The sequence below is a fragment of the Grosmannia clavigera genome (genome assembly GCF_000143105.1).
Source record: "Grosmannia clavigera kw1407 unplaced genomic scaffold GCSC_167, whole genome shotgun sequence".
NCBI classification, from domain to species: Eukaryota; Fungi; Ascomycota; class Sordariomycetes; order Ophiostomatales; family Ophiostomataceae; genus Leptographium; species Leptographium clavigerum.
This window is the reverse complement of record NW_014040772.1, coordinates 529,628-543,001: the sequence shown is the minus strand read 5'-3', so window position 1 is coordinate 543,001 and position 13,374 is coordinate 529,628. Positions and strand designations below refer to the sequence as shown.

General features: G+C 54.9%; 6 protein-coding genes across 6 annotated transcripts; 2 read left to right on the top strand and 4 right to left on the bottom strand.

Annotated features, from left to right (window-relative positions):
- Nucleotides 1-47: 47 nt before the first annotated feature.
- CMQ_5954 (an1-type zinc finger protein) lies at nucleotides 48-332 on the bottom strand (the record flags this gene model as incomplete). Its single annotated transcript, XM_014315019.1, has 2 exons — nucleotides 48-122; nucleotides 189-332. 2 exons carry the CDS (start codon nucleotides 330-332, stop codon nucleotides 48-50), a joined length of 219 nt encoding a protein of 72 aa, XP_014170494.1.
- Nucleotides 333-1,552: 1,220 nt separating this feature from the next.
- Nucleotides 1,553-2,862, bottom strand: CMQ_5938 (formaldehyde dehydrogenase; the record flags this gene model as incomplete). The annotated part of the gene is made up of 3 exons (XM_014315003.1): nucleotides 1,553-2,550; nucleotides 2,613-2,742; nucleotides 2,842-2,862. The coding sequence occupies 3 exons, from the start codon at nucleotides 2,860-2,862 to the stop codon at nucleotides 1,553-1,555; spliced, it is 1,149 nt and encodes a 382-aa protein (XP_014170478.1).
- Nucleotides 2,863-5,564: 2,702 nt separating this feature from the next.
- On the top strand, nucleotides 5,565-7,045 carry CMQ_6445 (c2h2 transcription factor; the record flags this gene model as incomplete). Its single annotated transcript, XM_014315510.1, has 3 exons — nucleotides 5,565-6,127; nucleotides 6,229-6,820; nucleotides 7,016-7,045. 3 exons carry the CDS (start codon nucleotides 5,565-5,567, stop codon nucleotides 7,043-7,045), a joined length of 1,185 nt encoding a protein of 394 aa, XP_014170985.1.
- A 1,117-nt stretch (nucleotides 7,046-8,162) lies between these two features.
- Nucleotides 8,163-9,253, bottom strand: CMQ_6012 (gamma-tocopherol methyltransferase; the record flags this gene model as incomplete). Its single annotated transcript, XM_014315077.1, has 2 exons — nucleotides 8,163-8,319; nucleotides 8,382-9,253. 2 exons carry the CDS (start codon nucleotides 9,251-9,253, stop codon nucleotides 8,163-8,165), a joined length of 1,029 nt encoding a protein of 342 aa, XP_014170552.1.
- A 2,315-nt stretch (nucleotides 9,254-11,568) lies between these two features.
- Nucleotides 11,569-12,162, top strand: CMQ_6347 (uncharacterized protein; the record flags this gene model as incomplete). The annotated part of the gene is made up of 2 exons (XM_014315412.1): nucleotides 11,569-11,704; nucleotides 11,762-12,162. 2 exons carry the CDS (start codon nucleotides 11,569-11,571, stop codon nucleotides 12,160-12,162), a joined length of 537 nt encoding a protein of 178 aa, XP_014170887.1.
- A 533-nt stretch (nucleotides 12,163-12,695) lies between these two features.
- On the bottom strand, nucleotides 12,696-13,184 carry CMQ_5933 (transthyretin-like protein; the record flags this gene model as incomplete). The annotated part of the gene is made up of 1 exon (XM_014314998.1): nucleotides 12,696-13,184. One exon carries the CDS (start codon nucleotides 13,182-13,184, stop codon nucleotides 12,696-12,698), a length of 489 nt encoding a protein of 162 aa, XP_014170473.1.
- Between the last annotated feature and the right edge of the window lie 190 nt (nucleotides 13,185-13,374).

Here is a 13,374-nt window from a genome sequence, read left to right as displayed (position 1 = left end):
TTGTCGGGGACTTCGGCAGGAAGGAAACACACACGACCGGACACGCTTTAGACGCCCCTGATGACGTGCGTCCGCTCGGACTCGAGTTGCGCTGCGTTCTGCTCGTGTGCCTCTTTTTTGCACTGGCGACAGGTTAGCTGCAGGAACGGGAAACGGAACGAGGAGCAGTCAACGGAACAGGCACTCACGTCCTCGAGACCAGAGCATTTGTGATCCTCTAGTAACCGATGGCGACCGCAAAAGTGGCCGTTGCAAAAGGCACAGTCGCCAGCAATGCGCTGGGCGCCTTCTTTGCAGTCCTTGAAGGAGCACTTGATTTTCCGGGGCGCCATGGTCTGTATTGTGACTGCCGCGATCCGAGGCTGGCGACAATAACGTGTTCGAGGAAGGAAGGGTGGAGAGATAGTGGTAAAGGCGACAGAGAGTGGTAGGAAAAGAGGATAAGGAGAGGAGGAGAGGAGAGGGAAAGAAGAGGAGAGAGAAAAGGGAAAGGAGGCGGACGGGAAGAAGACTTGGCTTGGGTGAGTCAACGATAGGGGGGGAGAGTTGGGAAGAGGAAGAAGATGAAAGGAAAGGAAGGAAGGGCAGAGCCAGCGTATGTAGTTGGGAAAAGGTTCACGTGGGTCGCCTGGCGGAGCCCAGGAGCAGGTGCTGGTTCAGGTTTCGCTTCAATTACGGAGCACTGGTTCTTGTGGTAATACCGGGCCGCGACCCAAAGCGTATTGGCTACGACGTTCTCCGTATTACGAACCATGCAATACATACGACGTAGAGGGCGCCTGGGCTTCCCGCCAAGGAAGCGGCGGCAAGGGGAAACGTCAGCGGCACCATCGCTCCTGCTCGCTCTGGGCGAAAAGGGGAGGGAAGGCAGGAGAAGAACGGAAGAGGCAAGCGCAACCACGTAACGCGGGTACGGAGTACATGCGCACTACTATAGTATCTTAGTAGTAGTAGAGCGAGTACGAGCATGGGATGACGGCTGCCCTATTTTGCCGCTAGCCTATGCGCCAGCCAGCGCAGCCGCCAGCAATCAACCGCAATCAGGCAGGAATGGCGGGCGTGCAGAGAGGCAAGGCTCCGTTCTCGGCGGGGACAGGTCTCTCACAAGGCAGCGGCGCCATTACGTCGTGCCATCCGCCCAGAAAGGCCCACACCGGTACATGGTATCTAGATAAGCCAGCCGGCTCCACCTGTGGCCAGCTAGCAACGAAAGCCTCCGGCCAGCCACACAAGGCCACCTGTCCCACGGCCAGAGGGCCAATCGCCCTGCGAGTGGCCAGCATTCGTCGGGACCGCCTTGCTCTCGCCTTCCTGTTGGGCGGCAATGTCGGACGGGTCGGGTTTCCAACGTAAACGTACAACACGGCGTGTGCTCTTCGGGCCACCATCAGACTCCGTAGTCCTCGTATGCGAGACGTGTCAGACTCTTGGCCCACGGACGTCTTGTGCCACTGTGGCGATATCACCACCTTCTCGGATGCTCTCAGACTCATTAATATTTTTTGTATTTGTTGGCCATCTGCAGCCTATATCATCAGCACTCCGCATCCGCTTACAGCTTGCGCATATCCACCACGGCACGGATGCAGTCGCCTTGCTTCATCACCTCAAAGGCCTCGTTGATCTGGCCCAGCGTCTTGCGGTGCGTGATGAACTCGTCCACCTTGAGCCGGCCCTCGAGATAGTCGCCCACAAGACCTGGCAGCTGCGACCGGCCCTTGATGCCGCCAAATGCGCAGCCTCTCCAGACCCGACCGGTCACCAGCTGGAAGGGCCGCGTGCTGATCTCCTGGCCCGCCGCCGCCACGCCGATGATGATGCTCTCGCCCCAGCCCTTGTGGCACGCCTCCAGCGCCGACCGCATCACCTGCACGTTGCCCGTGCAGTCAAACGTGTAGTCGCAGCCGCCGTCTGTCATCTCAATCAGCTTGTCGACGATCGTCGTGCCCTTGGGCAGCGCCAGCGGGTTGACAAAGTCCGTCGCCCCAAACTTGCGCGACCACTCCTCCTTGGAATTGTTGACGTCCACGACGATGATTTTGCCCGCCTTGTTCGCCACCGCGCCCTGCACCACCGACAGACCGACGCAGCCGGCTCCGAAAATGGCCACGTTGCTGCCCTCTTCCACGTTGGCCGTCACGCGTGCTGCTCCGTAGCCCGTCGTGATGCCGCAGCCCAGCAGACACGCACGGTCAAACGGCGCGTCCTTCTGGATAGCCACCACCGAGATGTCCGCCACCACAATGTACTGCGAGAACGTCGACGTGCCCATAAAGTGCAGCAGATCCTTGCCGCGCGCCCGGAACCGCGACGTCGCATCCGGCAGCAGACCCTTGCCCTGCGTTGCCCGGATCTTGCCGCACAGGTTCGTCTTGCCCGATTTGCAGAACCTGCACTCCTTGCACTCGGGTGTGTACAGGGCCACCACATGGTCGCCCGGCTTGACGTTGGTCACACCCTCACCCACCGACTCGACAACACCGGCGCCCTCGTGGCCCAGGACCACGGGGAAAGCACCCTCAGGGTCCTTGCCCGAGAGCGTGTACGCATCTGCAACTGTCAGTCGTCCTGCAGTCAAACAAAAACAAAATAACTGATGGGCCGAGTCATACCTGTGTGGCAGACACCAGTGTAGTAGATCTCAACTCGGACCTCGTGGGCCCGAGGCGGCAGCACCTCAATGTCCTCGACGCTGAGCTCCTTGCCAGCCTCCCAGGCGATGGCCGCCTTGCAGGTGATAGTCTGCACAAGTCAGCGCTGTCCAAAGCCCCGCACCTGGTCGAATCCTTGGTTGTTGTCTCTTGAACCATTGTGTGCTGCCCCCACCAATTCTAAGCTTACCTTGCCGACCGTAGAAGCCATTGTGAATAGGGGTGTCCAAATGAGTATGATGTGTTCGATTAAGAAGAGTGGTCTGGGAGGAAAAAGGAGAGGAAAGGGAGTAATCGGAGAGGGGAAGGGAAGCTTTATTATAATACCCGTGAGTCCCGCTCTGCTTTTATGGCGTCCCTCTCTAAAAAGGAAGGAAAGGCAGAAAATTCGAAGCTTCGGAGCTCTTCCAGGCCCTGAAGAACAACCGGGAGGTGGGGTCGCCCGGCATTCTGAGGCAAGCATACAGGCTACCCCTCACCACTGTCCGCTGTAGAGAGCTCTTACGTCATCAAAGCGTTCGGCGATATCGCGGTATCTACGGAGTAGCGCTGTGGCACTCAATCGCTCGGGATTTCGCCCGTATTTCCCCAGTCTCCATGAATTTTCCGGTGTTGAACCGCTCGCTGGCGTCAGCATATCCGTAAAACATTTTCCAGCCCATGCCGCTGAACAGTCCCTCTCATTCGCTCGATAAAGGCAGCACAATTTGCTTTGTTCGCTAAGTAGGCGCAGCCAATCGAATTCTTTGATCGTTTAGTTAGCTACAGGATCGTCCTGCCCGTGTCGATCAAACTCTGTAAGTACTTGCTAAGGATCCCGTATAATAGAGCAGCCTTGCCAACGCTGCGAATTGTATTGCTCCACGTGATTTGTTCGTTGACGCACGCTTTTCAGAGGTATGAGGCCAAAGAATGGCAATGCAACAAAGCTGGGCTCCTATCTATGATATCGTACAGCCACCTCCAGATTACCACGGTCGGGCAATGCATGGGCACCTGCTTCGAGACTCACCGGTCTCAAAACACGTCAACGGTCGAGTCAGATAGCGGATCCTTGTCGGGCCTCAGGTGCCTGAAATAGTTATCGCGCCGGTGTCTGGAAGCTTTGGCCGTAGTGCATCCGCCTTCCGACAGTAGTAGCAAGGCGCACTCGCCCCACGAAACTACTTTGGGTAGTACGCTCAGCCCGTAATAATGCTTCGCCTCGTTACATGTGGTATTTTCTGGTCGATAGAATGGCCGCTAATCAACTCACTGGGGTGCAGCGAATCCTGTCGGTTGTCGGAATCTAGCTCTCTGCATTTCGCATCAACTCGGATATCATTATGATTGGTCTGCCACTCTGTATTCGTAGTAGTAGAACAAACCCAAAAACAAAAAAAAAAGGCTAAAAAAAATATTTACCCGTTTTCGCACAATTAGTTACAGCCAACCCATCTTTATCTTTAGCTCTAGCTGCCACATATATTAGCAAGACAAGCTGGGATGTGGCACCAATATAATACGTCACGGTGCTCATGATGCTCAGCTTGAATGTCTTAAATGGCACGCCCGGACTATACGCTCCAGCCTATCCATGCTTCTGTTGTGGCTCCCACAATTGGGCTGCAGTCATCGGGCAGGTTATCGTTCAAGGCTGTAGCCAACAAGTGGAAACAAACACCTGTAGGCATGTGTTTGGCGCATGTGATATTGTTTAAGTGGACATGATATGCTTTGTGCTCGGGTGTCGATGCCGTGTGAGCTGCCATAGGCGTGAGCTATTGCTCAAGAACAACTTATGTTTATGCGTGGCAGAAGCAGGATCATATGACCAAAAGCAAGGACTACGGACTGACTACGTCCAGACCGTGCGTGTTGCCTGGAGTCTAATCGCTGACCGGTCCACGTGAATCATACTTTCAAGCACCAGTTTAGCATCCCTGTGGATACGACTGCCCTTCATAGGCGAGGCTTTGATCCATAGTCTACTATAGACACTGTGAAGAAGTGCATGTATGGTCATACTCTAATAGAGTCATTGCAGCTAAGGCTGGCTTCGCCCCAGCTGGGATCTTGCTGGCCATAAGTTGTTGTGTCTAGACAAGGGGTGCAGACCGAGCATTTTTCCTACCTGCCGAACTAGGCACCATGCCTGACTGACGATGATGGAGCCGTGAGGCAGTGAATGATCTTGAGCAGCCCGATTTCCAGGCCATGGCTAATCCTTGCCGATAGTGACTCACCCGTTCAGCAACAATTGTTCAATGAAGTGCTGCCTATTTTCTAGACTATAATATGGAGGCCACCCACGCAACCTTATAATGACGAAAAAGCAGCAAGACTAGCTAACAATTGCCGAGACAAAAGCAACATGCAATAAGGAGAAGAGTCTCCGATACGCTCGCCACATTTTTAGTTCCACCTCAGCAGGTGCTTCAGCTCATATCTTCGAAGCAGCTTCAAGGTACACGTTAGACGAAGGCGAGTTTTTACGATATTTCGCCATCGCTAGGCAGACGCATCTTGGTGACCCCGTATTGTGGCTGAGTGTGGCGAAACACGGATTTAACTTTTACCGGTTCCGCTATTAAAAGAAATTTGCTTCTGTTGATGCCTCACAACCTCAGGCTCAAAAAGCCGTTCTCGCGACAGACCAACCGCTGAAGATATCGTATCTTATTATACAAACGAGGGGCCTCCTGGCGGCGTCGGATTATAATACCTGGGGCATAAAGCAACAGAGCCTCGCTTTCCATTGTCTCCTTTCTGTTTCCGGTTGTTTTGTCGTTTTTGCACTTGGCGATCTTGTCCTTCACCCTCCTCCAACACGTCTTTCCGGCTTCGATATCTGGACATACTGGCCGAGGGCAATTATATCTTCATTTTTTTCATTATCTGTGACGCGTCTCTCATTTTTCACATCCTGACGCTATGAGTATCGTCTTCGAAACATCGCGCCAGGCTCCTTACCTTGGCGGAGAAGACAGCTATCCGCCCATCGACCAGGCCGGCGACGAGGTCGAACGGTACGACGAGGAGGCGGTTGGAAACAATGTCGGTGTTGGCATGAGCGATGTTGGCGATGTAAGCGAGCTTGCTGCAGCCGTGGCCGGAGGCTACCACGCGCCCGACTCATCCATACTCGAGAGCGAGTCGTCGCGTCTCGTCGTGGACGAGGTCGTCGGAGCCGGAGAGGATCACGACCATCACCAACACCAAGTCTCCGCGAATATGGCAGCGACAGCTGCAGCAGCCTCTGCTGCGGCCCAGATGCACGCCAAGTCCAAGGCCTCGGCGCGGAGAGCATCGTATGACTCATCCATATCGCCTCCACATTCCCTGGGTGAGGCAACATCGTCCATCCATGGATCGCGAATCAAGCCTATTCCCAAGCCCGACCGGGACATCTACAGGAATCCAAAAGGAAAGTTCCAGTGCACATGGCCCGACTGTACCGAAGAAGCCCAGGAATTTTCACGCAAATGCGAGTACAAGTAAGTCTTTTTTCGCCTCTTCTTGTTTCTCGTTGCCACTCGGTCTTGTCTCTGCGCTTCCATGTCTGCCTGATTTGTCCACACCGGCTGACTTTTTCTAGTAAGCACATGGATAAGCATGAGCGTCCCTACCGCTGCACAGCCGAGGGGTGTGAGAAGCTGCCTGGATTTACCTACTCGGGCGGCCTGTTGCGACACGAGCGCGAAGTTCACAACAAGCATGGAGGGCCGCGCAACCCGCTTCACTGCCCTCACCCCACCTGCAAGCGCCATGCAGGCAAGGGCTTTTCGCGGCAGGAGAATCTCAACGAACACCTGCGGCGCGTGCACACGACTACCGGCAGCAGCGTGGTCGGCGTCGACCTGCCTATGGATAGTGGCAATGCGCTGTCTGGCCTGGCCGATCTGCGGCCCTTGGCAGCTGTTGTGGATGCATCTGGACATGGGGGCAACCCCACCACGTTGTCGGCGGCAGCAGCGGCAGCAGCAGCAGCAGTCGTGTCGGAAGCCCTTCCGTCCTCTGTCATGCGTGGCGACGAAAACGACGACGACAGGGCAATGGAGGGCCTGGGACTGCTGACGGGGCATTCGCAAGTCCAGGTGCACCCAAGGAGACGCAAGCGGACGGCGTCTTTTCTGGGCGATGTCGAGGGCGATCACGGCCACTACGATCTGCGAGAAGAAGTCAAACGGGTGCGCCTAGAGAACGAGGCACTGCGACGACAGGCAGAGCTTCAGAACGTCCGGATGGCGGAAATGACGACGCAGATCAATCAGCTGCAGCAACAGCAACAGCAACAGCAACAGCAACAGCAACAGCAACAGCAACAGCAACAGCAACAGCAACAGCAACAGCAACAGCAACAGCAACAGGCCTGTAAGACCGAGGCATCGACCCTGACCGACGTGCTGGCTTGAAACTGCTCCCCCACCAGATAAATCTCTCCTTTATCAACCACCCACTTATATCCCCTCCCTTTTTACCCACAGTATGCCTCGTTTCTTGTACTATTACGACCACAACTTGCATTGCACGGGAGTCTGAGCCCCACTGGAAAGAGGACTTTTTGAATGGTCAAAGCTGAACGGTATGAAGGGGTGGGATTTGTTCTTGGCCGGTCTTCTGCTCTTCTGTTCTCTGTCTTTGTATATTCTCTTCTTTTCTTCTCACGATGATGCCCGTCAAAGAATAACGCTATTTCCTGCTCTGAAGCACCAGCCGAATTCTGGTAATTCGTCTGTGTTCGAGTTGTTTGCTGGTCCTCGCCCCCCCACTCCGTCTCTCACTTTCGCCTCCTCAATGTCCGATTCATTTACAATCCAGGGATCCTTCACAGGATAAGTACTATCACCTTTACCACAGCACATACCTTCCAGTACATACGATTGCCCCACTTTGGTTAATATAGAAACGATATGTAGGATACTTGTACACAGACCGAGAAAGGTTAGACTGAATGCCACTAATAGTACAAAGATTTAAGCACAACCGTGAAGTGGAAAGTTGATATGGCGATCGTTCCCGTTCGACAACACCAGTGGCTCTATACATGCTTGACTTTCGCGCACATGTGACGTAGCCGGGTGGATGCTGCCACCAGTCGGCGATCGTTCAAGCTTTTCATATGCGTAGTGTGTCTCACTTGCCTTTTCTTTTTCGCGTTTCCAACCATAAACGATCCCCTGCCATGACAACCCGTGCTCGTGCATATACCACGCCATGCGCCTTCACACGTCTGCCTAAATCCCAAAATATAAGCGGACAAATAGTCCTTATCGTAGGTTGGGCTGGCAGCCCTCCCTCTGGGAAATATCGGGCGTCTATTATTTCCGTGAATAGACGTGTTTATCTCCACGACGAATTAGAACGCCTCTACTCCGTAGCTTCAAGGAGATAACACGATGAGCAAGATATGCGCCAGACAAAGCAAAGCCACTGGCTAAGCACCTTTTGTCTTTGGCTATATTGTATCTGATACCATACTAGTATGTACTCGTATTATACGCACTCCCTAGACTCAACCAGAGCCAAGCCTCACTTCTCAAAGCACATGACCGCATATCGAAACGAGCCGTTGCCGTAGCCCCGTCGCATGGCCCGGAAGGCCTGCAGAAAGGCGATGCCGTCGCGGCCCTGGCTCAGGGCAAACGCCCACAGCGAGGGTTTCTGCACCAGATCCCAGGAGAGGTCCCTTTTTGCGAAACTTCGCATCAGCATGTATGTACAGACCTGTCCTCTGCGCGCTCTACTTACCAGGTCTTGCTCACGTCGGCACTGATGTCCTTGGGCGGTGCATGCACGCGCAGGCCAGCGCCCGTGGCTAGTGTCACGTAGTCGGACTGCGTGCACAGCGGTGGTAGCAGCATGCCGTCCTCGATCGGCTTGATGTCAGTGTCAAAGGCCTTGGCGGACAGGCCCTCGGCCTTGAACCAGTCGGCGAGCACGAGCTTGCCGCCGGGTCGCAGCACGCGCTGGGCATTGCGGAAGAAGAGGGCCTTGTCAGGAAAGTGGCTGAGGGCCTCGCTGATCCAGACGACGTCAAAGAGGCCCGTGTCCGCAGTCCCGTCCAGGAAGTAGTCGCCCATCTTCTCGGCGTCGAGCTCGAGGAAGCGCACGTGGCCCTTGCCTACGGGCTGAAAGTCGTCGTCATTGTCGTCGTCGCCAGCAGTGGTGCCTGCAGACAGGCGCTTGGCGATCTCAACCTGCCGCGTCGAGATGGTGATGCCCGTCACGCGGCAGCCCAGATCCGAGGCCAGACAGCGCGACGTGCCGCCAACGCCACAGCCGACGTCGAGGACGTCGAGGGCGGCACTGCTGCTATCACCCACACCTGAGATGGAGAGAAGCAGGCGGATCAGGTTCGCCTGCGCCGTCTCCTTGCTCTCGCTGGCCTTGGACTCATCGGTCGGCCAGTAGCCGTGATGGATGTGCTCGCCCCACAGGCTGACATAGTAGTCGCTGGCCAGGTCGTAGTGCTGCTTGATGCGCGCCTTGAGCGCCTCAATTGTGGTGTGTGCCAGGCCCAACTGTGTATCGTATTGCCGGCTGAGGTCAGTCGACTCGGCCCCGTCGGCATTCGTCGGTGCCGGTGTCGCTGTGGCGGCTGGAGTTTCCATAGTAGCCATTCTGTCAAGCTTGAGAAGGGCTTGTGGACGAAGTCTCACTGCTCTGTTCTGTGCTGCTTCTCTCGTTTCAGACAAGTTGCGTAATGTAACGTTCGCTTGCTGTTGGTTGTTGGCCATTGAGGAAGGCGGGGAAACGTGCTGCCTTCATGGTCTATCTTCGATTATTACGCGTCCCCTCGTTTTCGATAAGAAGCCGGAGTGATTAGCACCAGCAAGCCAGACGACACCTTGTGATGTGCTCTCTAGCTGGATTTTCTCATTAGGAATGTGAGAGAGCAGGCGAGATTGAACTCGTCAGTTCCCATTATCCGCACAGGGCGGTCTTCCCTTCACATAGCAGAAAGGCAGTGTTGTACGGAGCACTCCCGTATAAGCCGGTCGTTGGAGAAAGAGGCTAGTCCCGATTGAGGACTGACGGCACAAGCGACAGCTGTTTTGAGGGTTTCAACTCCATCTTCATGTTATCCGAAGCCAATTCTCCGGACTCCCGTCACGCAAACATGTCTGTCAACGTGTTATGACAGAACGCCAGCTGTTCATCCAACATGTTTTGTATTTTGTGCTTATTAGTCTTCCTCTCGATATCCGTGGCTTCTAGGGCCCTTCGTTCTGGTTGTCTGTTGTAAGTACGATGGGCACAGAGGCAGTGCAAGCGGGTAGGATTGTCGTAAGCACCAACGGTGGCAACCAGAGGCCTTTGTTGGGAATCAACGGCTGCTTGTGTCCTAACGAGTACGAATACTGGTGCCACTATTAGTGGGGATCACGGCTGTCTCTGTCCAACGGGGAAGGCGCGAAGAGCGAAGCAAGACCGATGACGACATGGATGCCACAGGCTGCGAACCGCAGAGAAATCAAAAGAAGCCACTGTATACGAGAGACCATAGGACAGGCCGCAAACCGCTCGCTGTCTCGACTCTGTCTTGTCTTTCCTGTCGAGACGGCTAGGGGGGCGAAGCCCCTCGTCCACGACTACTCCGCTACTCCGTACATTTGCAAAAGGGGACCGTCGTCGCCGGACGGAGTCCGCTCGACCAAGCGAATGCAGGCCCAGACGCCAAATACGACGCAGCCCCGCTCTAGCGCCCCAGTGCCCCAATGAGCGCTGGGTCCAGCTTATGAGGTTGTCTGCCATCTCCAGCTATTAGTACACGGAGTACGCTGTGCAATCCCACACCAACACCCACACTAGGCCCTGATTTGTCTCGCCCCACACGGGAATTAGCATCCAGCCGTTGGGAGGCGGCGCAGGGCCACAGCATTAGAGGAGGAGATGCACTTACGACCATCACATCACGTTCTGCCGACGGAGTGGCCGCCTGACTCTGGACATGTTGCACTTTGGTCTTTCATTTGCCTTGAAATGCGGCTCACCGCTCCCCATCTTCATTCCACCTATCCCAAGCTTGCCTGCAGTTTGCCCGACACTTGCTATTCTTTGTGCCTTGTGCTCTATTTCAAAGAACCTTCTCCCTATCTTTCAACCTCACCACGATACCTCCTTGCTGTAGTTCGATTGTTTGTCTACTTCCCCGACTTCTCCTACCGTCAATCGAAGACCAGGGGCCTCTTCGGTAGACGGCTAACCTGCAAAGAGACAACCCTTGTCAGCCTATTGCGTCTTATCTTTTCCCGCGCGCTTACACACTTCAGCTTCTGTCCCAAAGGTGAGCCTCGTCCACTGGATCTCGTCGTGCTGTTTTGAGGTGTTTTAGTGTTCCTTTTCTCCCCGCACTCTCCTTGTCGGGCGTTTCGTCACTGCTGTTTACCTTTATGCACGCCTCATCCCAGCCCAAGCTGCACATACTTGCCATTGTTTCGATCTTCAGTGTAGACAAGGGGCCTGGCTCTTTGATTATAATGAAAGAAACCGAAAGGCCAATCAACTGTACCCCGCTCACCGTGGGCAGAGGCGGTCGGCTGTTGGGTCAGATTCATCGACAAGGCCGTAGAATGGTCCTTGCCTGATCTCTTTGTTCCGAGCCCTCTTTTCTGATCTCCTCTTTGTGATTCCCCCCTTTCAGCTCACGCGGTGCTCTCTTACCCGTAAAAATGAACGATTCCCAGCTGTCTTCATTGTTCTTCTGTCTCTTACCGTTGTCTCCTTCCATCACATCTGTTCATATTGGCATCGTGGTATTCTTACCTTCCATTCCATTTACATCTTCATAAAATACGACATCCCCACCCTCAACGCATTCTGACCAGAGGGAATTGCCAATTTCCATACCCCTGATTTATGTTTGTCTTACTCCAACATTCATCCGGCCTCACTATTTAAAAGTGTACCTTGGCGGTCACAGAAGACTAAGAGCATGCGCAGATTCTCCAAAGCCCGAACGCAGAGTTGGTCCACCGCAAGCATCAACGCCATGGAATCAGCACCTCGAACCCCGACCAAGCCCCAATCACGGGGCTATTACACCGGCTTTCCGGAGCCATTTTGCGGCAGTCAGTTGCGATGCCCTCGGGTCCTTTTTGTGTGCAGTGCTAACGCGAGGCTCACAGCTGGAAATACGACGCTGCGTCACCCCGACGCCGATACTTCGCCCAATGCATCCATAGGTTCCGGCGATATCGACGTCAACAGGGTCTTTGTCCGGACCCGGCGAAACTTTCTCAGCCGGCACAAACACACGTCCAATCACGGCAAGATATCCGCCTCCGACGCCGAGAAGTCCACGCTATATAGCAACATTCATGCACTTACCAAATCACGCTCGATTCGGTCCTTCCAGCACGGGAGCGATGACGAGAGCAGCCGCTCGTCATCATCTGCCCACAGCAATGCCGCCTTTCCAGCCATCGTCGTTACCCCGGAAAACAACGACAAGCCTCTGCCGCCCACGGCATCTGTCGCTAGTCACGGGAGCGGAATGCTGCGCAAAATGAAGGCCCACAACCAATAAGGAAGCTTTGAGAAACAAGACCACCCACACACGCATCACGGCCAGCACAGCGGCCGACACATTCCCTGAACGCGAATTCACACCAAATTTCATTTTATATCAGAAGAGAAGGAAGCGGCAGATACGGGACTTTGGACTAGCATAAAGGGTGGACACGAGGACAATTGGCGCTCGTCACATTGCCGGAGCATCGGCGTCTTGATATTTTTTTTTTTTTTTTTTTAAGCTGGCGACGATCGCCCAAATAAATCCGGAACAACTTGCTGCAAAGCAGATTAACGACACTGACGACGTGCTGGACGGCACTTTACTTATATAATACGTTCAATTGTATAATCGATTGGGCGAGTCAAAATTGCGGCGTCTCGTTCTATCTGCAGCTTTTACTTGGATTTAGGTGCAAGCCGCTTGTATTTGATTGAGAAAACACTCCATATTCAAATTGAAGCTATGTATGCATGGAGAAAACACGATAGAACACACCTATCCTGTAAATACCGCACTGCTTTGGTTCAACCCTCTCTGCGGCCGGCTCAGCTGCCGCGGTACGTGGTGTACGAGAACGGGTTCAGCAGCAGCGGGACATGGTAGTGCTGCCCAGGGGCCACGCGGAACGTCACGGCGACCTCGGGGAAGAAGGCGTTGCCGACGCCATAGTAGCCGTCGACGTCGAAGCGCAGCGTCCAGGTGGATGGCAGCGGCGACGTCGACCGGGCCGCAGCCTCCTCCTCGGCCTCGCCGAGCACGTCGTCGAGCGTATAGACAGGCACCTCTCCAGACGCGTTGGACGACGAGTACGGCAGCCACACGGTGACGCGGCCATCGTCGTTCGTCTGCGACTCAAACACCTTGGTGGCACCGCCGTGGTAGTGGTGGCCGCCGGGTGCTTCAATCGTGCCGGACGCCGTTGCCGGCGGCTGTCGTGGCGCCGTCAGCTCGAGCCGGACGCGGACACCACGAGCCGGACTGCCCTTGGACGTGTCGAGGATGTGGCAGGTGATGCGCTCTTTCGTGGCCGCCATTGCTGTCGGCTGTTGTGGAGAGAGAGAGGGAAAGGTGGTAGCTGGTTCGTGGCTCGCGGTTCGCGGTTCTCGGTTCTCGGTTCTCGGTTCTCAGTTCTCGGCCAGGCTGAGCAGAAAGTGACTCGACACTATTTATAGGCCGGGCTGGAAGACTAGTCGGCAGCCTGCTGGCTGTGCTGGATGCCGTCTG